The following is a 27844-nucleotide window of genomic DNA, read 5'->3' as shown; positions in this document are numbered from 1 at the left end:
ATTTCTGAGTTAACTACCAGAGATGTATGTGCTATCACAATCGATGTTTCTGTTGGTGACCTCAACAGGAAATACGTCTATTTACCACATGATGAACAATCCCCAACGGATGACTTCAAACGAGTTGTCGTACACTGCGTAACAAAAGGCCTTCCGCTGATTGTGGGCAGTGATGCCAATGCTCATCACATTATCTGGGGCAGCTCAGATATCAATTTGAGAGGCTCCAGTCTGATGGAATACTTAAGTAGTACAGACCTTGGATTACTTAACATAGGCAATCGCCCAACCTTCATGGTTTCTAATAGAGAAGAATTGTTAGACATAACGCTCTGCTCGAATAGAATCAGTCACGAGTTGACGAATTGGCATGTATCAGATGAGGAATCATTATCTGACCATCGCTACATCTTTGAACATTCAAATGTAACTGCGCAGACTTTGCGTTTTAGGAATCCCCGGTCAACAAACTGGGAACTCTATATTGAATTGGTTGCGACCAAATTTCATGGATATTCTCCGTCTATTGAAAATCCAAGTGATCTGGATGATGCCGTTGATACTACAACATCCTACATTATGAAAGCTTTTGAAGAAGCATGTCCTCTGCGGTCTGTAAAGACTACAAGAGGGACCCCATGGTTTAATTCCGATCTGACTAGACTCAGGAAACAATGTAGAAGGAGTTGGAACATACGCCGCTCAGCTGGATCAGAGTCGTTCATGTCGGCTCGCAAGGCTTACAAGAAGGCTCTTCGTTCTGCTGAACGATCCGGCTGGAAAAACCTTTGTACAAATGTTTCCAGTTTGACTGAAGTCAGTCGGCTGAACAAAATCCTTGCAAAATTTAAGGATTTCCAAGTGAACGAAATTCGCTTACCTAATGGTGACTTTACTTCTTCCGATGAAGAAGTTTTAGAATATTTATTCAATACACACTTCCCCGGATGTGTGGACATAGCATCTACGGATGAACCAAATGTCTTTTCATGTAGTTACGAGTCTCTAGTCTCGGCTCGCAGTATCGTAACTACTGAATCGATTGAATGGGCACTTAATAGTTTTGCTCCTTTCAAATCTCCAGGAGTGGATGGGATTTATCCTGTTCTCCTCCAAAAGGGATTTGAGTTTATCAAACATGTTTTGAAAAAGCTGCTTGAAAGCAGTTTTGCTACCGGGTACATTCCCAGATCCTGGCGTGATATTACTGTAAAGTTTATCCCGAAAGGAGGACGTGCGTCGTATGAAGAAGCGAAGAGTTTTAGACCAATCAGTCTGACCTCTTTTCTTCTGAAATGTCTGGAACGCATTATCGATCATCACATCCGTGATGTTTATTTGGCAAACATGCCTCTTCATGTGAATCAACATGCTTACCAATCTGGAAAGTCCACTGTGACTCTTTTACACAAAGTTGTATACGATATCGAGAAAGCATTCGCTCAGAAGCAATCCTGCTTGGGTGTTTTCTTGGATATTGAGGGTGCCTTCAATAACGTGTCTTTCGATGCCATATTGGAAGCCGCACGAAACCATAGGCTACCTACAATGATTACCAATTGGATTCATCAAATGCTCAAAAACCGACATCTCTTCTCGACATTGCGTCAAGCAGCGATTCGAAAATTGAGTGTTTGCGGATGCCCCCAAGGGGGAGCCTTGTCACCACTTTTGTGGAATCTCGTAGCAGATACGCTGTTGAGGCAACTCAATAATTGCGGTTTTCCAACTTATGGATTTGCCGACGACTATCTAGCTCTGATAGTTGGTATGTGCATAAGCACCCTATTCGACCTGATGCAAAGTGTTCTTCAGGTAGTCGAGAGTTGGTGTCGCCAATATGGCCTTTCGGCTAACCCGAATAAAACATCTATTCTTCTGTTTACGGAAAGACGAAACCGCGATGGAATTCGACCTTTACGTCTTTTTGGTACTGAGATTAACGTGACTGATCAAGTAAAGTATGTCGGAGTCATTCTAGATTCCAAACTTTCATGGACACCTCACATTGATTTCAGAGTCAAAAAAGCTTGCTTGGCCTTCGGTCAATGCCGGCGATCCTTTGGTAAAACTTGGGTCCTCAAACCCAAATATATCAAATGGATTTACACAACAGTTGTTCGACCAATATTGGCATATGGATGTCTTGTGTGGTGGCAAAAGGGCGAAGTGAGAACAATCCAATCAAAATTGGGCCATCTCCAAAGGATGTGCTTGATGGCGATGTCTGGTGCGTTCTCTACAACTCCCACAGCAGCGCTTGAGGCCATTTTCGACGTTGCGCCACTACACATATATCTTAAACAAGAAGCACTTTCTTGCTCTTACCGTTTATGGCTGAGATGCAGGCTCTGTCCGAGTGGGACGTAATGCCGAAAAGAAGAAGAAGAAGAAGATCTACTGGAGAAAAATCCAGTGACTCGTAGATCTACACACACTTCGTTGTTTCCACTTTTGGTGAAAACAAAACAAAACAACAAACAAAACAAAACAACAAAATTGTCCTTGCTCCAAGTGATCTCACAATTGCTTGTCACTTTCCTTACAGGACATTTACCACACAAGTCCCTTCACGGGAAGAGTGGACGTCTGGCTATTTGGAAAGAAGTATATCAAACAATATAGTATGTTACACTGATGGCTCCCTTCTTGAAGGTAGAGCTGGTGCAAGAGTATATTCTTGTGAGCTAAGGCTGAATCAGTTTTACTCACTTGGTAGAAACTGCACCGTTTTTCAGGCGGAAAAGTTTGCTCTTATGTGTGGAGTGCAATCAGCACTTCAACAGCGCGTAATGGGTAAAGTCATATACTTCTGTTCAGATAGTCAAGCTGCTATAAAAGCTCTCGCTTCGGCCAACTCAAGGTCGAAGCTTGTTATCGTATGTCGAACTCAAATTGAGGAACTGAATTCAGTCAACTCTGTAACTCTTGTATGGGTACCTGGCCATTCTTCCATCGTTGGAAATGAATTGGCTGATGAGCTAGCTCGCGATGGAGCATCGCATGACTTCATTGGCCCTGAGCCGGCTCTTCCAATTTCGAAGTGCTGGGTGAAGCTTCAGATAAACTCTTGGGCGGCAACTCAGCACAAGCAATATTGGAATAGTTTGGAGTCATGTCGTCAAACAAAATTGTACATTACTGTACAAATCTGTCAAAGCAGAATTGCAGTCTCTTGGTCAGAGCGTTGACAGGCCACTGCCGACTCAACTATCACATGGCAAATATTCAGCGTGCTGACTCATTTGTGTGTGATAGTTGTGACTCCGATTATGGAACTTCGTATCACCTGATATGTAACTGTCCAGTTTTTTCGCAAATGCGATTCCAATTACTTGGTATGCACTTATTAAGTGAAACTGAATTCAGAAGCCTGAATCTTCAGGACATTCTGTTATTCTTAACCCGCTGTGGTAATCAGCTATAGGCTCTCTTTACGCTCATGCGTTTTTGCAGTGTCCTTTTTAGGGCGCTGTTCGAACCCATTGTGGTATGGAGCTACATGCTCTCATTTCGCTTATGCGATCTTCCCTCTTCAAGGGACCCCACTTCTTCCCCCCCCCCCCCATCTTTCCCTTCCCTTTCCTCACCCATCGGGTAGATGATGAAATAGGCTCAAATATGGCGATGGCACAAATCTCCCAACTGGTGGGGAACGTGCCTTTGAAGCCGGCCTTCTGATACCTGATACCATTCACCATGCATTTGAGAAAAATCTGCACTTCAAATTGTATTACTTTTCCAAATAATTTATTGCGAATGAAAATTCCTGGCGTTATAGTACGGTAAATTGGTCCAAACATTTACCCTACTCTATGTTTGTTTTCCGAACTGTTTCTTATTTGCTATAGATGTTCATTTCTAAACTACTCTCAAGTAGTCACACACACCTGTAGATACAGTGCAGCAACATGACAATTTTCAGCTCTCCAAGATTGACGAACTCCTCTGTGTAGAGAAGTACTGGAAATATTCTAAATAACAGTTGCCAAACCTGATCCCGATGTATATTCCTCATGGAAAAAATACACTGTTGCAAATTTGTGCGGATGCGTATGATGAATATTAAACTGGCTGAAAAGAACACTAGATATTCTCTTCGCACATTCTCCGGTTAGTCTCATATGAGCAACTAGATTGGTGTATCTTTCGATCTGTCATATTGAGAGATCCAATGATAAATAAGTTTTATTGTATCTAATAGAACAGTTGGATCGATTCTGAAATATTGGTGCCCGTTTTGGACAATTTTCAAATTTGTGCGTTTGATATTTTGAATCGTTTTTTTTTTTTGTTATACAGTTGCAAAATCTCTATACCTAGTATTGAAATTGAAAAAGGGGGATTCAACAAGGACACGTTATAGGTTTGGTGGTTGGTTAGAGTGAGGCCTAGTTTGCCAAAGACAGTGCTCGTACCCTAACATACAATTGTATTAAGTGTTAAAGCTGTATGATCACTTTTGTGATATCTGAGAATATCTCTCATTTCAGAGACCTTCCTTTATATCTCAAAAATGTTTTTCCTTTCGGGAATTTTATGCTTTTTTTCGGAATTTGATGACTCTCGCTCGCATCCATAATGGTTTCTTGAGATTTCAATAGTCTCTAGCATATACGGTTTCTCCTACTTCAAAATTCACATTCATCTTCTTGAGGTTGTGTTCTTCAATCGTCTCACGTTGAGTCGTTCAGGATCTGTCACCAGCTTATCGAACCGAATTCTCATCCATACATCATGTATACGCGCTTCATATAATAGCTTATGATCAGCTTGAGATCAGCTTGCCATGAGCGCACAAAAATAAACGCACGCTTGAGCACGTGCTATGATGAGACACATTTTTTTAGAGCTTATGTAGCAATCTAGGGGGTGCGAACTGGATATCAACAAGCAGCCAGGCTGCTGTCAAGCTTAAATTTTAATCAAGATGATTCGAGTATGCCTAGAAGGCGCGGTAAATGGCTGGGCATGGCGTACCATTGGTACCTCGCGTACCTGCAGGAATAAAATAGACCCCTTTGTGCGGTCCTTAGCCTCTTGCCGAGCAACTCCTATCCCTACCTCCTCGTGGTACTGGCCGGGGTACGAGTAACCTTGGGGAAGATCGGGTAACCAACCCCCAGTGGGAACTTTGGTCGTATGTTGACAGGGAAGAGAGGGTTTGCTTTTGCTTTTGCTTTTACAAACCTGGAGCGTCTGTACTCCATGTTAGGAGCGGCAACACACGCGAGCTGGGAACAGCTTTCATAGTGATGGGTGATATGCGAAGGCGCGTGATCGGGTGGTGGTCAATCAATGAACGAATGTGCAAGTTAAGAATCAAAGGCCGATTCTTTAACTTCAGCATAATAAACGTGCATAGCCCACACTCCGGAAGCACTGATGATGACAAGGACGCATTTTACGCGCAGCTCGAACGCGAGTACGACCGCTGCCCAAGCCACGACGTCAAGATCATCATAGGAGATTTGAACGCTCAGGTTGGCCAGGTGAAGGAGTTCAGACCGACGATTGGAAAGTTCAGCGCCCACCGGCTGACGAACGAGAACGGCCTACGACTGATAGATTTTGCCAGCACAGCCTCCCGTATCGGTACACCTGGAAATCACCTCTGCAGACAGAATCGCAAATCGACCACGTTTTGATCGATGGACGGCACTGCTGCGACATAACCGACGTCAGAACCTATCGTGGCGCTAACATTGACTCCGACCACTACCTGGTGATGGTGAAACTGCGCCCAAAACTATCCGTCATCAACGATGTACGTTACCGACGCCCGCCTCGGTACAATCTAGCGCGACTGAAACAACCGCATGTCGCCAATGCGTACGCGCAGCATCTTGAGGCAGTGTTGCCGGATGAGGACGAGCTTGATAGGACCTCTCTTGAGGACTGCTAGAGGACAGTCAAAGCAGCTATTAACGACGCTGCCGAAAGCATTGTCGGATATGTGGAACGGAGCTCCAGAAACGATTGGTTCGACGAAGAGTGTCAGGAGGTTTTGGAGGAGAAGAATGCAGCGCGGGCTGCAATGCTGCAGCATGGTACGCGACAAAACGTGGAACGATACAGACTGAAGCGGAAACAGCGAACCCGCCTATTCCGGGACAAAAAGCGCCGCCTGGAAGAGGTGGAATGCCAAGAGATGGAGTTGCTGTACCGTTCTCAAGAAACGCGGAAGTTCTATCAGAAGCTCAACACATCCCGCAAAGGCTTCGTGCAGCGAGCTGAAATGTGCCGGGATAAGGATGGGAGCATCTTGACGGACGGACGCGTGGTGATCGATAGGTGGAAGCAGCACTACGATGAACACCTGAATGGCGCAGAGAACACAGGCACAGAAGGTCAGGACAGCGAAGGCGATGGCTAACCGAAGGCGGACAGTGGAAACCAACCAGCTCCCACGATGGGGGAACTCAAGGATGTCATTCAACAGCTCAAGAACAACAAGACCGCTGGCAAGGATGGTATCGGAGCCGAACTCATCAAAATGGGCCCGGACAGGTTGACCGCTTGCCTGTATCTGCTGATAGTCAGAATCTGGGAAACGGAACAGCTACCGTAGGAGTGGAAGCAAGGCGTTATATGCCCTGTCTACAAAAAGGGCGACAACTGGAGTGTGAGAATTATCATGGAATCACCATCCCAAACGCCGCCTACAAAGTGCTATCCCAGATTCTCTTCCGTCGTCTATCACCTATAGCAAACAAGTTCGTGGGAAGTTATCAAGCAGGTTCCATCGACGGCCGCTCGACAACGGACCAGATCTTTTCCGGGCTGCAAATCCTCCAGAAATGCCGTGAGTACCAGGTCCCTACGCACCATTTGTTCATCGATTTCAAGGCGGCATACGATAGTATCGACCGTGTAGAGCTATGGAAAATCATGGACGAGAACAGCTTTCCCGGGAAGCTCACAAGATTGATCAGAGCAACGATGGACGGTGTGCAAAATTGCGTAAAGATCTCGGGCGAACACTCCAGTTCGTTCGAGTCTCGGCGGGGACTACGACAGGGCGACAGACTTTCGTGCCTGTTGTTCAATATTGCGCTTGAAGGTGTCATGCGGAAAGCTGGACTTAACAGTCGAGGCACGATTTCCACGAGATCCGGACAATTTGTTTGTTTCGCGGACGATATGGATATTATTGGGAGAAAATTTGAAACGGTGGCAGATTTGTTCATCCGCCTAAAACGCGAAGCAAGAAAAGTCGGGCTAATGGTGAATGCGGAACTGAGCGCGACAGGGCCCGTCTAGGAAGCAGTGTCACGATAGACGGGGATATCTCCGAGGTGGTGGACGAGTTTATCTACCTCGGATCCATGCTGACGGCTGACAACAATGTTAGTCGAGAAATACGAAGGGGCACCATCAGCGGAAGTCGTGCCTATGGGCTCCAGAAGAAACTGCGGTCAAGAAAGATTCATCCCCGCACCAAATGTACGATGTACAAAACGCTCATAAGACCGGTAGTCCTCTATGGGCATGAGACGTGGACTATGCTCGAGGAGGACTTGCAAGCTCTTGGGGTTTTCGAACGCCGAGTGCTAAGGACGATCTTCGGCGGCGTGCAGGAGAACGGCGTGTGGCGGCGAAAGATGAACCACGAGCTCGCTCAACTCTTCGGCGAACCCAGTATCGTGAAGGTAGCTAAATCTGGAAGGACACGCTGAGCAGGGCATGTTGCAAGAATGCCGGACAACAACCCTGAAAAGATGGTGTTCGCTACGAATCCGGTCGGAACAAGAAGGCGTGGGGCGCAGCGAGCTAGGTGGATTGACTAGGTGCACCAGGACCTGGAGAGCGTGGGTCACTAGACTGATGCAAATTTTGAAGTTTTCGCTCCCCTATGCTTAAACGATGTCAATCATGATGAAAATGATCCTCCCAAAATTTGAAGTGATTCGGAAGAAATTTGGTTGTGCACACGCTATTTGAAGTTTATATGGAGATTACCATAGAAAACGCCAATCTTTTGTGTTCAGCCCTCTAACACGTCATCATAATATTTTAGGTAAAAGTGAACACACTCATCCTATGTGAAAACTTCCCAGCTACAACTTTGCCGAAGACCACATTTCGATGGGACGTAAGGATTATTTGTTATTATTGATAACAAAGTCCAAATCGTGCTGAGATGATCATTCAATTACTTTCAGAGCAACACTGCTTTTTTGCTGTAGAACATAGTAGCCTGGATTACTTTTATCTATGCTTCCCGCCAGGAGCACCGCAGTTGCCTGCCGAGCAGTTGGTGAAGCATGCTACATGCAAACCAACTTTATGATGAAGAATAACAATTTATCGTGACGTCCAATCAAAAAGTGGTCTTTGGCAAAGTTGTAGCTGGGAAGTTTTCACATAAGATGAGTGTGTTCACTTTTACCTAAAATATTATGATGACGTGTTAGAGGGATGAACACAAAAGATTGGCGTTTTCTATGGTAATCTCCATATAAACTTCAAATGGCGTGTGCACAGTCAAATTTCTTCCGAATCACTTCAAACTTTGGGAGGATGCTATTTACCATAATTAAAATCGTTTAAGCATAGGGGAGCAAACATTTCAAAATTTGCATCACTCTAGTGGATCACAGTCGAGGATGGAGAGAAGCGGCCATGAACCGAGTGAATTGGCGAGGCTTTATCAAGATAATTGATGTAAAGCCAAATAAGTAAGTAAGTAAAGTAAGTGTGCGGTCATTATTTCGTCACGCTAAAAATGTTGTACATTTTATGTGGCACAGAAACAATTAACTGTTGAAGAATCGTTTTACTTGGTCTTATTGATGCGTAATATTTTTTGAACTTTTGTGAAATATATTTATACTAACATACGGTCAGAAACTATTCGTTTCAGCTGATTCATTGGACTTATTGCCCTCATCAAATTGCAGAAGCTTAGTGTGAAACATTTTCAGTGTGCATGCAAACAAACAACGGTTAGCACTGGTGGAAAAAATGTGTTCAAATTGAATGACTAAATTGTTTGAGACCGCACCCCTCAGGTAGCAATGTACTAGCTCAAACGATCACATCTGCACTGGCAATAGAAATATTAGTAGTAGAACGCTAATGGCGCTGTACTCACATAACTGAATTAGTTTATTATCACCTTTAACGGTATCTTTTCATTGTTTGTTCGATGCCATAGTGGATGATTTTAAAATTTATTTGACACTGTGAGGACCGGTACTCAAGCTGTCAGCGCGTGGCAAACTAGATGTTGGTAACACGAACCACGGTGTCTTTGTGGAGTAACTTTATTACAAAAAAATAGATAAGTCTGAAATTTTGAACTAAAAACAATTAGACTTTGCTCTTTAAAATGCGACCAAAATCAAAATAATCGGTCGGGGGGTCCAGAACATTTTTTTTTATTTTGTGTGAAGTATTCATGGATATGTGTTTTTTTACCGACACACATTGCGTTGAACATAGATACGGGACAAACTGCAAGATCAAACCATTTGAACACCTTGGCTTGGAAGGTAAAGTTGTTCTTGCTCAAAAGAGCTGTAATAAGCATATATGACATATGATATACGCATAATTGCAAAACTGTCTCAAACGTCATTTTAATTATTGTCCACGAAAAACCTTGAAAATCGTACTTAAATTGGTCATAATGATGTAAGAAGTTATTAGGAAATATTTTTAATAGGTGAAGATGCATCGATATCAAACCTCGAATTTTCAAGAGCTTGTTTGTAGATTTGTATCTTGAGAACCTGACAACCTTTTGCGTTGAACATTTTATTGATTAGTCGCCACCAGCGAGTGACCAGTGAGCTACCGGTTGTCTGCTTCTCTAGACTTGTGCTTTTGAAAATTCGAGGTTTGGCTTCTATGTATATTCACCCTTAAAACCATTGATAACCGAGTGTGTAGCTCGTTGTTATTAAGCAAATAAACGGACCAAAATAAAAATTGTCACCGCTGGGAGACAGAGGAGGATCTTCTCTTCGTCGTAGCATTGTGAAATAAAGTGTAAATCTATTCGTTTGCTCAGTAATAACAAGCTATGGCTTTTAGGACGAGATCATAAATTATGCGAGATTTCTCTTTTTACTCGTTACAAAAGTGACTTAACCGCCTTTCAAACAACACAATTTCAGTTATTCGAATTAACTAGTAGAGGGCTTCGCATGTGATAAACCTTGTTATAAGGCATATAATATACTTGCCCCATGGTGCTGAAAAATACGCTAATTTGGATGGTATTTGAGAAGTTTCGAATCTTATATTTTTTATTTTACTTTCTTTATGGCACAGTGCTTATGAAAGATAAGAAACTAACATCATGAGGCTAAAATGGGTTTGGGATTTTTGTACTTGTTTGCAGTACTATAATCCCATATTAACCCCTCTACCGGCAGTTTCATTTTTTTCAAAATATTCAAATCGCGATAACTTTTTTGTTTCTCAATATTTTTGAAAAAAAAATCCACAACTTCTCTAAAACTCTCTTATTTTCAGAATCTGTATCGGTTTTGAGCATTGTTCATCTATATTCGGAGATATTCCAAAATTCTCTCTCAAATCTCTGGCTACAGATTTTTTCTCATATTCGGTTATTCGCTTTTCAAAACTAAACTTTGATGAAAGTCTATTGTGAAGAAATTAAACACATCGGTGTAACTATTTTTGAGCAATGAGCTTTTATGTTTTTGGTACCACTCTAGCCGTAACGAGATCCTGAAAACTTCTTAAAACATCATATTGTAATTTTATATGGGAAGTGTCGGTCCCCCAAGGAACACCGACATATTTTTAAAACCAGTTGACCAATGGTCAATACCGACATAGATTCCAAAAGTAGAAGAGTTTTTTGAGAAGTTGTGAAAAAATGCTGGAAAATATAGAGAAACAAAAAAGTTATCGCGATTAAAATATATTTTTGTGCTGAAAAAATGAAGCTGCCGGTAGAGGGGTTAAGCTAAATAATAGCAAACAAACTCATGAATATCTCTTCTGCTATCTGTCGAATTGAATTTCTCTCTTCAGCAAATTTCTTTATTATGGTTTCAAGAATGAGCTTTTACAATGGGATAATAAGTTTGTACTTACATTACAGTACAAGCGTGTTTGGAACATACCTCGAAATTTCTTCATAGTAATTTCCATATAAACCTACATTGTCTTTGGGCCACCTTAAATCACCACCTAGAAAGCTGCGAATTTCACAGAACACTATTTTTATAGTAAGGATAGTAAGAAATATATGTGAGATTGAATTCTCAAACATTTTTTAATTTTGAACCGCCCTAATGTACATAAACATATAAATAGACAAATTCAAACATATGTGCAAGTCTCTCGAAATCAAACAAAAAAAAAATACTCTGGACCCCTCGACCGATTATTTTGGTTTTAGCAGCAAATGAACGCGAGAAACCTAGACTTTAATGTGGAGAAGTTTCAGACTTACCTATTTTTTTGTAATAAACTTGTTCTACGAAACACACCGTGGAACAGTCGCGACATTAGCATTCTTAGGTTAATGCTTCTACTGCATTGCACATTGGTCCCAAAGCCATATCTAGGAAGACAAAAATGATTGCGCCTAAACCGTCAATTTTAGATATATGGTGTCTTCGGCAAAGTTTCTCCATATTTTTCAGACATTTTTTTCAGAGATGTAAAATTAGGGTGGTCCACATGGTTTACGAGATCAGCACATAAACTTTTTTGCTGACGCATTTAGGACTACACAATGTTCTACAATGTTTTAGAACAACCGATTTGGAGCAACTTTGCCGAAGAACCCAAATTTCTATCTCTTATGGTTCGCGAGTTATGATTTTTTTTTTAACAAAAAAGTTAGGGTGGTACTGAAAAATCAGTTTTTTCTTGATAACTTTTTATACGATAATTTCTCGCAAAAACTTTATTCCGAGCACTTTTAGAACTTTTGATCGCGCAACTTTTTGCCGAAAAAACTACTGTTCTATCTCTTATGGTTACAGAGTTATCAGAAATTTTCTTCGACAAAATGGTTGTTTTCAAATGCCGATATCTCCGAAAGGCGCAAACGGATTTTCAATCTTTTGTCAGCATTAGAAAGATTATCTTTTGCTCTGTTTATGGTGAAAAAACTGTGAGGACGTTTTTTGTTTGAAAAGATTGACAAAATTTTGAAAATAATATGTTTTTTAACCGAAAATTGTCCATAACTTGAAAAATATTCGAGATAGCTCTTTGGTGCCTTCAGCAAAAATGTGCAAAATTAAAAGTTCTGAAAGTGCTTCATACAAAATATTCGTAAAAAATCAACGCTCTAAGATATATTCACCATAAACCGAATTTTATATGGTGAAGAAAGCGAAAAAAGAGATATTTGCTAAAACAATTGAAATAACTGTAGGTAAAGTCATTTAAAATTGAATTATCATGTATTGATATCGATCATAGTAAGCGGAATCTGAGAAGTTGAAAAAGAAAAATTATTTGCTGAAACAGTTTTCGAGTGATCAAGACCCACCTTCTGGTTCGTTACCTTAGACAAGTATTTGGGATTTATATCTGGTTCAAATTCAAGCTTCACAGTGTGTAAACGGCATCGTAAAGATACCCCACGCGCGCGACTCATATCATCGTATTATCCAAATTACTCGCTTCATTCGAAGTATTATCACCATAAACTACATTCATAACGTTTGTTACTGAAAACTGTCGCGGTGAATAGTGAAAGTCAAGCCCTGTGTGCAGTAATTAGTCGAAAAACTGCATTTTGGCTATCCAACCTTACGATTTTCGGACAGCCGACATTTAACAGCAACAAAAAACAATCGTGAATAATACAATAGAACGCCCGAGAGCGATATCGGACGATCGCATACAGTAGCACCAAAAGAGAGGAGATCTAAACCACACGGCAATATACAATCAGCCACTGACTCTATCAAAAAAGCTACCTAACATCGTTTGAGTCAAATGCTGGGCCACTCTCAACCCCATCCAAGTGATCCACCTGACAGAGGGAGGATTCCGCAATGGATGATACGAGATGATGAGCTCACGCAAACGATCGTACTGTTGATGCAAGTGCGCACTGACGATGGAGCTAGCTCGACTCAGCGCACACCACGGTTGCCTTCTGACCATTTCTTGATCGGTAATACAATATTACTTGCTCTGGGCCCCAGTGAAACTAAAAAAGTTCAAGCTTCAAAGGAAGCCGGCGGAGCAAAATACATACTCCGAACCAAATCCAAGTCAGTCTGCGATAAATTAAAACAAATTCGTGAGCTAGCTGACAACACGCCTATCGAAATCATTGAGCATCCAACATTGAACTCGGTTCAAGGTGTTGTTTTTGATTCAGATGGAGTTAATCTCGATGAAGAGTACATCTTGAAAAACCTGCAATCTCAAGGAGTAACATCTGTTCGACGCATCAAAAAACGAGTAGGAAAGGAGTTGCAAAACACTCCTCTAACAGTGTTAACTTTCAGCGGAGCAATACTGCCAGATTATGTGTTCCACGGACTTCTTCGTGTAGCAGTACGACGTTACTATCCGGCTCCAATGATGTGCTTCCGATGTGCGAATTACGGGCACACCCGGAAGAAGTGCGACATCACCAAAAATGAACAAGTTTGCCTCACATGCTCGGGAACGCACGAAGTTCTAGAAACTCCGTGCACTCACCCGGAACACTGTAAAAATTGTGGTCAAAATCATTCGCCAATCTCGAAGCAATGTGCAGTCTACCGTGAGGAAGAAAAAATTGTTCGGTTGAAAATTGATAACAATCTATCGTACAGTGAAGCCCGATCTGAAGTTCGAAAATTGAGTGGAAATATCTCGTATGCTGCTGTAGCTAACCAGAACACGCAAAATCTGGAAAGCGAAAAGGACCGTATAATTCAAGCACTCCAAGAACAAATAACAAGTCTAACTAAGATGGTCACTGATCTAAAGGCGCAAATAGCATCAACCAACCAGCAGAAATGTAGCCGCTCCAACACCAGCACTCCAAGTGGCAAACAAAAAGAAATTACAGTCCCATCCCAACCGGAACCTTCACACAAAAATTGTCACGTCGAACTAACACGCTCCAGCTCTCTGGACCAACTACGTCTCGCCAATCCAAAACATCCCACAAATCAATCGAACACGAGCGCTCACGCCGAACCTCATGCAGCAAACATGGAATACGAAAATTTACGGATCTCCAAAAGAAAAGGAACTTCGAACAAGAAAAATGAAGGTATTGAATCTCCAGAAAGGAAAAAATGTCCATCTGTCGGGAATGTCCTTCAACCGAACCAAGTCTCTGGTGTTGAAACCCGCAGTAGGAAGAAATAATGGATAGCAAGCCCCAACAGAAGAAAACACGACCCAGCAAAAACACGGAAAAGCAAAGGACAACGAAAATATACCACGCTAGCAACATGTGTTCCACCAGTGCATCCCAATTGAACATCGTAGACAAGAGCTCATCAAGTCATCTTCATGATTCGCCAAGCGCGAGGCTTTCCGCGTCGGCCCTGACCAGGGATGTTCCGGGCTTGCCCGATGAGCCTCTGGCGGCAGCCGACGCGGCTTGCCTATACCCACAGGCAAGTATGTTTAACTTAGCTCATCGAAGCAGTACCTCTCTGTCTCCCATATCCGTTCTAGAACATGAAATCGCCGCCAACAATACAGCCGTATCCACCACTCCAAGCATGCAAGAATACACCAAAGCAACGCTAGAACTCGACGAATGCCCTGGAAAAGAAGTGAACGTCCGGGGGGACCGGAAAGGCAAACGACACCACCAAGAAGAAGCAAGAACGAACTATCGAGAACTAGGCTCTCTACCGATAGAAGCACTCTCAAATCCTGAAGCATACGACAAATTTCGGAGTATCGTACAAAAACCATCAACCAGCGCAAGACGTTCAATGGTCGGAGAAGAACACAACCAACCGATGCGGGAAATCTCTCCCGAACCAAATGCCACCGAAGTCAACCATAACAAAATTCTTGCTCTCCAGTGGAATATAAGGAGCATCTGGGCAAACAACGCCGAGCTCTCCAATTTCGTTTCCACCAACGCTCCCATCGCTTTGTGTCTTCAAGAATTAATGGCTGAAAATGTTGAGAATTGTCTGAAAAGTCAATATTCGTGGAAGTTAGCTCATCGTAATGCTCACAATGGAAAAGGCTCAGCCGGCCTTGGGATTTTGAAGGAAGTACCTCACAAATTCATCGACATTAACCCAATTATTCCCATCTGCGCTGCAAAAATCCTCAACCCCTACAACGTAACTGTGATATCGATGTATTTTCCACATTCGGCAAAAAACCAAGACATCATAGATGCTCTGAACAACCTACTAAAGATAACAGATCCACCTTATGTTTTAGCAGGAGACGTGAATGCCTCTCACGAAGCTTGGGGTAGTCCTAAGTCAACGAAGAGAGGTAGAATGCTTCTTTCATGGGTAGTGCAAAACCAAATGATCGTTCTTAACGATGGATCCCCAACCTGCATAAACGAAGCACGAGGCTCTCTATCTGCCATAGATATCACCATCGCTTCGTCAAATCTTGCCTCCAGACTAATCTGGGAAGTCGCAGAAGATACGATGGGAAGCGATCACTTACCGATTATTTTAAAAACGAATGAGTCGTCGGTTAACTACGAATATCCAAAACGGTGGTTATACAAGGATGCCGATTGGAAGAAATTTGAGCGAGAAGTTGAGCAGCTGACAGGTCCTGACACCACCATTGAGTCACTCGATCGCGCAATACATCAAGCAGCAATATCTTCTATTCCACGAACATCTGGTAAACCATATGGGAAAGCAGCTATCTGGTGGACAAAAGAGGTACAGAAAGTCGTCAAAGCGCGTCGCAAGGCGCTACGAGCACTGAAACGAATTGACCCTGACGATCCCCAAAGAACATCATATCTCAAAGAATTTCAACGAATGAGAGGCGAAGCGCGAAAAGTTATCGCCGCAGCTAAACATGACTCATGGGTTCAATTTTGTGAATGCTTTGCGCCAACAACTGGTGCAGATCAAATCTGGAATAACTTCAATCGGTTATGTGGCAAGAAAGCTATCGGAAATAAAAGTTTCATCATAAACAACGAACACGTCTCCGACCCTACCAGGATTGCAGAGGAATTTGCCGATATATTTGAAGAAAATACCGCAGATCGAACCAACACCGAAACTGGTCGAACCGCACTCCAAGAAACACGAGATGTCACCTTCGTGGACGAAGAAGACGTGATGCCGATTGATGTGGTGGAAATGGATGGTGAATTCACTCTCTCGGAACTATTGACTGCAATTGATTCAACTAAGGGCTACTCGACCGGCAAGGATCAGATAGGCTATCCTATGATCAAGAGGCTCCCACTGTCCAGCAAACTAGCAATGTTGAAATCGTTCAACAAGATTTGGATAGGCGGACGCTTCCCGAACAGTTGGAAAGAAGGCATCGTCGTCCCAATACCGAAACAAGGGGAAAAATGTCAATTCGCTACTAATTATCGGCCAATCACCCTATTAAGCTGCATTGGGAAAATTTACGAGCGATTGGTGAATCATAGACTTGTCACATTTCTGGAGGAAAATGATCTGCTCCATCCGAATCAACATGCATTTCGGGCGGGCCGAGGTACAGCAACTTATTTTGCGGAGCTCAATGAAATTTTGACGGAAGCGACAAGCAATCGCCACCACTGTGAATTGGCCATGTTGGATTTGCGAAAGGCCTACGATAGAACCTGGCGGCCTTACATCTTAAAAAGAGTCAAGCAACTCAAAATGGGTGTTAATATGTACAAATGTATCGAAGGTTTCCTCACAGATCGTAAATTTCAAGTTCGATTTGGTGGGAAAATGTCGAAACCAAGAATCCAAAAAACGGGTGTTCCGCAAGGATCCGTGCTTTCAGTGACACTTTTTCTCTTGGTAATGGATACGCTATTTAAATTTGTTCCCAAAAACGTTAGAGTCCTGCTCTATGCCGACGATATTTTGGTAATCTCAACTGGGAAACAAGCATATTCCACCAGAGTGAGGCTCAAAAAGGCTATCCAAGCGGTACATGCCTGGGCAACAAGCATCCAATTCGAGCTTTCTGCAAACAAATCAATGTTACTGCATGTTTGTCAGAGGAAACATTCCAACATGAAGAAAAACAGATTCGAAATCACAATTAATGGGGAGAAAATACAAGATGTGCCCTCTGCGAGAATTCTTGGCGTTGAACTAGACAGGCGTTGTACGTTTAAAAAACACTGCAAATTAGTCGTAGAATCAGTCAAAAGGCGAATAAACTTCATCAAAGCCATTTCAAATCATGCTAGTCGAGAAGTCTTATGGCGAATAGGTAATGCCATATGTGTGTCGAAGATGCTATATGGGATCGAATTATTCGGTACGAAATGTGTCAAGCCTTATCAATCAACATTTAATCAACTTTTACGAACGACATCTGGAGCTTTTCGCACATCACCTGCAATTGCTATGGCTGTAGAGAGTGGTGTACTTCCACTTAATGAACGAGTTGTCTTGGCTATGGTTAAGAGTCTCTGCCAGATTGAACAAAAAACAACCAGCAATAAACCAGCTCTTCGACATGCCGCTAATTCAGCTTTGATATCTTTAGCAGAAGTAAATATCCCTCCGGTACAAAAACTTCGTCGTATCAGCCGTAGGCCATGGAATATTAAGTCACCAACGATCGACTGGACTGTTAAAAATAGCTTCAAAGTTGGTCAAGGAGCTATAAAAGCAAGAACAATCGTGACCAACATCCTCAATGAAAAATATGCCACTTTCGAAAAGATTTACACTGACGGCTCCAAATGTAATTCGGACGTTGGGTGTGGTATAATATGGTCTGGACCTCCTATAGAACGTAAATTACCATCACAATACAGTATTTTTTCGGCAGAAGCTGCAGCCTTATCTACAGCTGTGAAATACGCTTCGAAGAAACCCACCGTCATTCTATCTGACTCGGCAAGCTGTTTAAAATCACTGGAAAATGGAAAAAGTCGCAACGCCTGTCTACAATCCGTCGAAGCAAACATCGGCAACAAGAACATCATATTTTGCTGGATACCAGGTCACACAGGTATTAAGGGAAACGAAGAGGCCGATCAAGCTGCTAATAGAGGGAGATCATCGAGGTTGTTAGTGCACGACGTACCAGGATCAGATATTGCTAAATGGGTAGCAGAGCAACTCTGGAGGAAACACCAGCTAAATTGGTCAAATGAACAACATCAGCATCTAGCCTCTATCAAAACATATGTTGGAAAATGGAAGGATCGAATTAAGCGTAAAGACCAGAAAGCTTTAACACGATGTCGCTTAGGGCACTCTAGAATTACAAAAAACCACCTGTTCAAAAAAAATGCGCCTGATATTTGTGAAATTTGTAATGAGGAACTTAACACAGATCACATAATAACAAGATGTAAAAAATTTGATAACATTAGGCAAAAATTAGGTATCAGCTTAAATCTAAGAGAAGCATTGAGCGATAACAACAAATCAGAAAGCAAAATGTTAAAATACTTACGATTAACTGGATTATTGCAAGAATTGTAAAATGTTTTATTGAGGCGAATGAACTGGCTAATCAAGTTTAAAGCCTCATAAATTAATAAAAAAAAAAAAAAAAAAAAAAAAAAAAAATTCAAGCTTCATGCATTCTTCAACAAGCGAATGCTGCCCTGACTAATTCGTTGTGGCAGATTTATTGGATTTGATTGAATTGAATGGGATAAGTTGATGCCCAGATAGAACAATTGCAGATACTGCTATATTTCTATGGGAGGATATCACGGGAAGTAAGGTTTTGGAAATTTGAAGGAATTCTTCAAAGTATACGTTTTGTTATCGTTTAGGGTTGATAATATAATAAACGGGACCGGTATTGAACGCATGACCTTCTGCTTAGTAAGCCGATGCGGTAGCAATTTATAACCAACCACGGCATAGGTTAGCGGGACAAACATTATGTCGCGAGAAATAACAAGACTTCGTTTATGGATTAATGTTCCTTGGATTACTGTTAACGTTCAACGCGCCGTCATCGTAATCATCGTCATCATTGAAACTTCAAAAGCAGTTTTTCTGTTCGAAAACAAAAATTTTTCGATGAAAATGTGTTCACTGTGTTTCGATTGGAGAATAGAATACAGTGAACACATTTTCCTATTAATTTTCTTGATTTTAAACGAACAAACTGCTTTTGAAAATTCTGAAATCAGTGACGGATCCTGCCCCCTTAAAACTGCTTCAGCAACTAACTTTCCCTAACTCCTAAGATTTCGCTTACTGTGATCGATCTTATTTCGTTACATATATTTTCAATTTTAAATGATTTTACATACAGTTATTCCGGTTGTTCCAGCAAATATCTCTTTTTTCGCTTTCTTTATCATATAAAATTCGGTTTATGGTGAATATATATTGAAGCGTTGATTTTTTATGAATAGTTTGTACTTTCAGAACTTTCAATTTTGCACATTTTTGCTGAAGGCACCAAAGAGCTATCTCGAATATTTTACAAGTTATGGACAATTTTCGGTTAAAAAACATATTATTTTCAAAATTTTATCAATCTTTTCAAACAAAAAACGTCCTCACAGTTTTTTCACCATAAACAGAGCAAAAGATAATCTTTCTAATGCTGACAAAAGATTGACATTCCGTTTGCGCCTTTTGGAGATATCGGCATTTGAAAACAGCCATTTTGTCGAAGAAAATTTCTGATAACTCTGTAACCATAAGAGATAGAACAGTAGTTTCTTCGGCAAAAAGTTGCGCAATCAAAAGTTCTAAAAGTGCTCGGAACAAAGTTTTTGCGAGAAATTATCGTATAAAAAGTTATCAAGAAAAAACTGATTTTTCAGTACCACCCTAACTTTTTTGTTAAAAAAAAATCATAACTCGTGAACCATAGGAGATAGAAATTTGGGTTCTTCGGCAAAGTTGCTCCAAATCGGTTGTTCTAAAACATTTTAGAACATTGTGTAGTCCTAAATGCGTCAGCAAAAAAGTTTATGTGCTGATCTCGTAAACCATGTGGGCCACCCTAATTTCACATCTCTGAAAAAAATGTCTGAAAAATATGGAGAAACTTTGCCGAAGACACCATATATCTAAAATTGACGGTTTAGGCGCAATCATTTTTGTCTTCCTAGATATGGCTCTGGGACCAATGTGCATTGGCTCATGCGTCGTCTCAAGAGATAATCTCAATGTGACAGCGCATTTGAGACTCACCGGCGAATGTTTCAGAAGCAAGAAAAAAGGATTAAATCATGGATTAAACAGCCCGTAGGCAGTTTGAAAGAACTAACGCGGTTGAGATTCGCGTAGCATTTGAAATGAAAAACTTGTGCTGGCCACCGAAAAAGCATAGGCATGGACCGAAGTTGGATGCTTCCGTGAGGTTATTGTACTAGGCAAACATAACTGACGAGATGTCATAATTTTCATACGTTATTATCTAAAAATTTACCTTTAGGAAATCTATATTGAATCGTTCAAGGTATTTTTTCAGATCCCTTGGAAATTATTATCAAAGAAGATGCCAGAAGTGCAGACATCCGGTTCTCTATTTCTCTAGCCACCTACCTGTTTGCGAGTTGTCCTCTGTGAACAGTCCCATTATGGGGTTGTTATCCTCCGGCTTCCTGGCGTTCATATCCTCCAGCAAGGGTTCCTTCATGACCGGTGTTTGTCCCACCAGGTGGTGTGGTATGTGGGGATTTGTGGCACTGGCCTGTGGTGCCAGCTGTCCTCCGACGGCATTCGCTCCCGGTTGCCCATGAGCAGCGGCTACCGCAGCCGCTTGCGACGGCGTCAACGATTTCCTCGTTTTGTCCGCCTTACGCCACAGGGTGATTTCCTGCTGTTTGAAGTATCGCCTGTCTTCCGTGTCGATCAGGACCAAGTTCAGGAAATAGCGTACGGAGAATTTCTTGTTGATTTCCCTCATCGTCAGCGTTAGGTCGTACCCGGCCAGGAACACTCGAATCGGTATGCTTTCCCCCTTGACCGGCGAGCCGTCCATTATTTCGTACTTGGCGATGATTTCGTTTTCCGTGAATATGTTGGGACCTGAATGCGATGAATGTATAGTAGAATTCTAGATTTAACACGCCGAATATCGTGATAGGAAAAAAAAGTAGGTACTGAATGTTCAAGCTACTGGTTCTCATCGATCTTTGCTTAGCTTAGCTAGGCTTAGTTTAGCTTAGACCGACTATACTGCCCATAAACGCATGTCAGAAGTTCGGCTGGGATTGGTCATAATCTTCTTCTATGTGCATAATTCAGTGCGATTATTTACACAGGATCAATAACGGCACCAGCCACGTCCTTGCAGTCAGGTGGGATTGGGGGAAGGAATGTTAGTGTAACCTTTGCTGTTTGGAGACCGTGTTTACTTACATCTGCATTTTCACAAAAGTTGTTTTTAGTGGGAGGATCGTTGGGTCACAGGATTCACTTTGATAAGTGATTAAACCATGATAAATAATTATAAGAAAATTATGTCGACACTTGTAGTGATGAATCATTCAAAGTTTGTTGAACAAATAGCTAAACGCAACATTCCTACAACTGTCAGAACGATGCTTTCATATTTTACTCTTATGAAAAAAGATAGATTGGCTGGACATCACAAAACGCTCTTATGTCTAAGTGTCGGCAGGGGGGAGGGGCGAACCTTTCAAAGTTTATTGAATAAAGTAAACCTTTTGCAAGTTTACGATTATAATGTCGAACCATTCAAAAACTATCAATTTGCATGCATAAAGGTAAAAGGAAATAGGTTTAAAAAAATGTAAAACATAAATAATTTATGAATAAAAGTTTATGCCGTCACTCACAGTGGCGAACCAATAGTTTGCTGAAAAATCATATTTACGTCCCACCGTTGCAACGATGAAATGTGCAGTCATACATATTTTACAGATCTTTGAAATAGCTTGGGCTTTCGCATAGCACTCTATTGATTGGTGAATAATTCCTGCCTAAGCATGAAAATGATCGAGATACAGCAGGGTGAAGTTTGTTAAAACATTCCTGACTTTTTTGGTTTCACTTCAGGAATACTGAATATCACAGAATGGGTCAAAGGTCATAGGAAGTAAATCGAAGATTGATTCACAGGTCGCTGAGAATTAGCTTGAACATTTAGTTCCCACTTTTTTTCCGGAATTCTGCGTAAAGTTCTCTCTACCACGGTATTTGGAGAGTTGATTGTCGTTGCGATTCAAACTTACCAGATCCTGTCTGTTCCCGTTTGATGATGGCAATCTCCATGTGCTTGATTTTGATGCGTACCAAGAGGAAATATATTTTACCGACAATGACGTCGCGTAGATGATATCTGAAAACAGAAAGATACCCGTTCAAGAGAAAATGTGGCTGACAATCCAGCAATCAATCACTCACTTGCTCTTGTTGTACTCGAACTCTATGTGCAGGCAATCCTCGATGCCGACTTCCATCTTGATTGGACTGTTAGTGTCCGGGTAGCTGGACAGAGTGTGCACCGCAATGTCCACCTCGCGGATGATGTCACTCAAACGGCGTACGATCGTCACTCTCAAGAAATACCTAAACAATTAAACGAGCGATACGAGATTATTGCATCCTTGAAATTGATCATCAAACTTACCTTAAACGGACGTTCGACCCGACGTACACTTCGTAGGGCTTTTCGACGTTCGCAAACTCGAACGGGTACGATGTGTTCTGAATGAGATCGCCCGGGCGGGCCAACTCTCGGACCAAACTGAGAAAGTCATGGTGATTTCCGCGATCGTAGTATAGTTCAATTTGTCCTGTTGAAATGATTGACATTGATATATTTTCTGTGATTTAGATTTAGCTATAGATAGGTAACTTACCAATGAGTTCAACTTTGATGCCCTGGTGTTCCAGCTTGCTGCCCGGTTTCTTCAGTGTAATGTTGACCTTTCCGCTCACGGTTTCACCATCGTAGTACAGGAGATACTTTTCCTTTTTGCCGTCTTCGGTTTTGATGTCGGCGTGCTGTCGGTTCTCCGCTCCGTCGAACACTATGTCAATGTCCGCCGACTGGCCGAACCGGAGGAAATTCTACAATGAAGAAATCATAAAAGAGAAAAAAAACATTAGAGAAGATCTTTAACTTTGATAGACAATTTCTTTACGAAAAAGCATCCACTATTATTCAACACTAAAATCACTATTAGCACCCTCACAATCACTAAATTTAATAAGGACGAGTGTAACACACAGTGCCACCAAACACCCATTCTTAAGTTGCATTATAAAACGATTGATCACACGTTGGCTCCGAAACTTAACCACCATTGCTGATTAGTACAAAGGATGCTACAGCTCGTGTAAACGAATTGAAACATCAACAACCAGCACTGGTTTATAAGCAACTACTGAGCCCTGGCGCTCCCCCCGTACGAAGACAATCTGATAATATTCCGAAACAAATAAACAGATCCTCCGCCTGAAGGCAGCCGTTTCATGATAAATCATGAACCGGTGGAGATGTGCCAAAGTATTGGGAAGGTGATACGTTTCACAGACGGGTATTATTATGATGTACCTTCTACTTTGGCACCGTCAATTCCTGTGATCTTGGCCAGGGCAGACCACATTTTGCCTACTTTTTCACAATATTGAGCTAACTCAGCATATACTTGCAATATTTCCATTCTTCTCATTTTCAGTGGGTTCGTCATTCATTCATTGGTATAACATTGTAATTACAATCAAACCGCTTAAAAAATTCCACGTCGTACGATTCGATTCAGAGCAGCCTCCTTCCAGCCTCGCCAGATCTTGGAGCACCTGATCAGCCCATTGTGTGTTGTCCGCCGTCAGCAAGCAAAAGTTTACTGGACCGCTCTTTCCTGATTGAGGTGATCCCAATTGAAATCACGGTCAATTAGTCATGTTGAGAATGGAAGCAGTTGAGGGAAGCCTCCCGCAATCTCCAATTCTCTTAAGGAAATCGGTTGGAAGCTACATAGGAGCGACATTATGTTTTGAAGCTGCGGAATAAATCCCACGACGAGAAACTGAAAAACATGTCAACGCTCATCGATGGATTCCAAATAAAGATCGTTTAACACTTAGTGCTCAATGTTCCCATCGGACCGGATTATTGGCCAAAAACTGCTAACATCGCAATATCCTCTTGGGATGAACCGATGTAAAACGCTTCCGGCTTCATCTCAGACTCCTAGATAACACTGTCTATTTTAGTCCTCTCTTAAATCTAAACTACTCGAAAGCTAAGAAGACTTGGCAACAAACCATCAGTACAGCAGCAACGAACTCAAACCACAACATCAAACAGAACAGCAATCCGATCACCTTCTCACCAACAAGCAACATGAAGCAAACCGCTGCATTTTCCCGGTGGAGCCACCGAGTAATCGAGGTCTTGTCAGTACGGACGACTACCCCACCCCGCAACTGACGAACAACCCTCGGCGCTCCGTCGCGACCGGAAGGGGGACGGATAAGGGAGGTAACTCCTATACCCCTATACAGATGAGGAAAAATACCCGTGAGGACATTGCTTCAGCGGAAGTGGAGGGAGGAACAAGCCGGTGAACCGGAAGTCAGTCTCCAACCGGAATCGCCGAACCGACCTCGGCACCCAACCGGTAGGTAAGCTTGATCCACCGTCGGGGACAAGACCGAGTAGATCGTGGAAAAGCCCCGGAAATTGTAGGCTTCGTGGCCGTGCGGTTAGCGGCGTCAGTCGTTTAGGCATATTGTGCCATGAAGTGTGGGTTCGATTCCCACTCCAGTCGGTGGAAACTTTTCGTCAAACGAAAAATTCATCATTGGGCTACTGGGTGTTTCGTGTTGTCCGTTGCCTAATGTTTGTGATTGTTCAGTCTGTGCAGCCTTGAGCTGAAGACGGTGTAAATTGTCTTGCCAAATTGGTCGTCAGGGCACCTGTGAACCGGAAGTCATCCACCAACCGGAATCGCAGGATCGACCTTGGCACCTATCCGGGCAGCATCGGTACCGGAAGAACTTCCACCTCCGGGGAAGTCTTCGTCGGGGTAGGGTAGATTCACCGCCGGGGACTATCCGAATAGTGCGCGAGAACCTGGAGTGCTAAATGGCATGCGTCCAGCACCGAGAGAACTTCCTTCGTCAGGGAGTTTCTGGCACCCATGGTATCGTGAGCCGAATGGCTGAATATGGCATGTTTAGATCACAAACTAGGAATACTAACAAATTATTAATGGGAGCCGAAGGGCTCAGCATGGCATGGATTAGGAACTAACAAATTAATGATGGAGCCGAAGGGCTTAATGAAGGGTGCGCGTAGCATGTGTCGCCTCTTCTTCGAAGTAATACCGCAAGGTGGTGCCGGAGAAGAATTCTTTACGGTGACGGTGTACCTAGGAGACTGTTTTTTAGTGGGTAGGCGCCCCATTGCGAATCCCACACAGTGCCAAACCATACACTGTGGCATGAGCAAGAACAAATACAGGCCAGTCTTGAGAAGATTTTTTAACTCCTAGAGATGCATGAAAAAAAAAAAAAAAAAAAAAAAAAACCCGTGAGGACAACGCGGGAGCTAAGCCATCAATGTTAACAGATATCGACACCCAGCTGGAAACGCAAGGATGTGCATCTTTGCCAGCGAAATCTTTCGAGTCAAAAGCCAGCTTATTAAAGATCAAAAGCCATTCATCTTGGCTATTCAAGAACCGCAAAAGGTTAGCGTAGATAGTCTTAATCGATCATTAAGGGGCAAATATAGATGGGACAGTAAGGTTAACCAACATATTTACCATTCAGTCGCTATTGGTATTTTACAGATCAAATGATTGTCCTACCATCGATTCAACGAAGTGACATTATTCCTACATACTTTCTACAGCCAGATGTGAATGTTCTTGGATTAATTACTATGAGCATTCCTGGAAGTATTTCTTGACAAATAACTGAAATGTGCATGGAGAACTATCAAGAGATTCCTGAAGAATCGTTGGGTCAACCCAGGACTGGTAGCATCGTGTACTGAATATACGCATCTTAAACAATGCTCTGTTTTGTTTTTTTTTTTATTATTATTTATTAGTATCATTCCAAACATTACATTCATTATTTCTTATATCTAGGTGTTCTGTGTTATTAGACAACACTATCAACACTAATTTGGTAACACAAATCTAAGATTTTATTAACAACATATTACATTTCATTTGCCGTAGCAGTTCAGTTTTTTTACAGGTGAGTTGATTTCACCTGCTCATAAGAGAAAAAAAACGTTTTTAATATACTTAACCTAACTTTACCTAAACATATAACGCATTAATCGTGGCAATAGAAGATTGTAACGATTTTTGGCTGAAATTATTAATTATTTTATTTGACACTAGTGATCCCGGCAAACTTCGTCTTGCCATCAAGTAGGCTGTTGAAAAAAGGCATGAAATCTCTCATACAAAATGACATGTTAGTTTTCTCCCGTGTTTGCAACTATTCCGAAGACTTTCATAACTTTTTTCTACGCACGAACACGCCGGAACCCTGGACAATTGCAACATTGAAAGAATTGCGACATTTGTTCTAATGTTTCAACATTGGATATTCTATGTAACTCATTGGTACTATATCAGGGAGGAAGCCTCAGAATCATTTTCAAAATTTTATTTTGAATTCTCTGCAGAGCTTTTTTCCTGGTATTACAACAGTTAGTCCATATTGGTACAGCATACAACATGGCTGGCCTGAAAATTTGTTTGAATATCAAAAGCTTGTTCTCAAGACAAAGTTTTGATTTTCTATTAATAAGGGGATAGAGACATTTTACATATTTGTTACATTTGGCTTGAATGCCCTCAATGTGATTTTTTTATGGTGTACTCAGCTGGAGCTGCAAGACAGCTTCGTTGTCTGGGCTGGACCCCGTAGTGCAAATTTTTACCTCTACTTTTGCCAATATTTAGACGGAATAGGCTATGTTGCCCGCTTTAACACTATTTTGTTTGAATATTGTGCATAAGTAGTTTTACTAAATTGTTTTTGCTTCAGTTTCCCTCCCGTTGTCGTGTTTGTATAGTCAGCCTTTAGTCCTGAGCAATTCGGATTCTTGTTTACGCATGGAGAAGCGACATGAAAATATATGTTGTAAATGAATGCACTTCTTGGAAATAACATACAGAGCTATAGACCTTTTCATGTGACAGGTCCGTCTATGCATTTGTTTACATCGGTGGAGGACCGGTGCATACACAAGGCTGTCATTTTCATAGAAGAACTGTCAAAGAGCTTCCCGATCAGCTGTTTGGAACGTCATGTGAATAGGCCCATTTTGTAGTCTATGTTGACAAATTGCAGCCCAAATGTCATCTCCAAGCATCTTTTGACAATGATATACAGAGAATGTTAATTATATACATTGCGGTCGAATTTAAAAATGATAGCGATTTGATGGAAGATCCGTTTTCCCGAATGAACGTTATAGAAGTGAAAAACATGAAATGTGCTTCCATCTATACGCGAACAAGAACTATCTGAAGTGTCTCGTCATTTTTCAGGTCTTGTATGTCATGTATTCTCTTGTATTTTAGTCGTTTATGCTACTAGTCTGAAACAATGTCAATGATGTGTTCCAATCTATTCCAATCTATTGTTCTGATCTATCCCAAAATATGAGTCAAGTTAAAAAGTCTTATGTTCCAAAGGTCGCGCTGGAATGCTAACCATTACAATTTCTAGGAGATATGACTATCTATGTTGATAACTTGTAGTACCGATTCCAAGTTATAGATAATTATGAGAAGAAGTATCAACTCGAAATGTACTGTAAA

At 41.7% G+C, this 27844-nt stretch overlaps 1 protein-coding gene across 5 annotated transcripts in view; it reads right to left on the bottom strand.

Annotated features, from left to right (window-relative positions):
• Positions 1–27844, bottom strand: part of LOC5577049 (vacuolar protein sorting-associated protein 26B-like) — a 39401-nt gene that overhangs the window by 4923 nt on the left and 6634 nt on the right. For all 5 annotated transcript variants that reach the window (XM_021842174.1, XM_021842172.1, XM_021842171.1 and 2 more), the window contains exons 3-7: positions 22904–23114; positions 22672–22837; positions 22446–22610; positions 22274–22380; positions 20619–21104 (exon numbers count right to left, since the gene is read on the bottom strand). In XM_021842174.1, the coding sequence (XP_021697866.1) occupies positions 20619–21104; positions 22274–22380; positions 22446–22610; positions 22672–22837; positions 22904–23114 (1135 nt within the window). The remainder of the gene's footprint in view (positions 1–20618; positions 21105–22273; positions 22381–22445; positions 22611–22671; positions 22838–22903; positions 23115–27844) is intronic.

This window comes from Aedes aegypti, chromosome 2 (assembly GCF_002204515.2).
Source record: "Aedes aegypti strain LVP_AGWG chromosome 2, AaegL5.0 Primary Assembly, whole genome shotgun sequence".
Classification (NCBI taxonomy): domain Eukaryota; kingdom Metazoa; phylum Arthropoda; class Insecta; order Diptera; family Culicidae; genus Aedes; species Aedes aegypti.
This window is presented reverse-complemented; position numbering and strand designations above follow the sequence as displayed.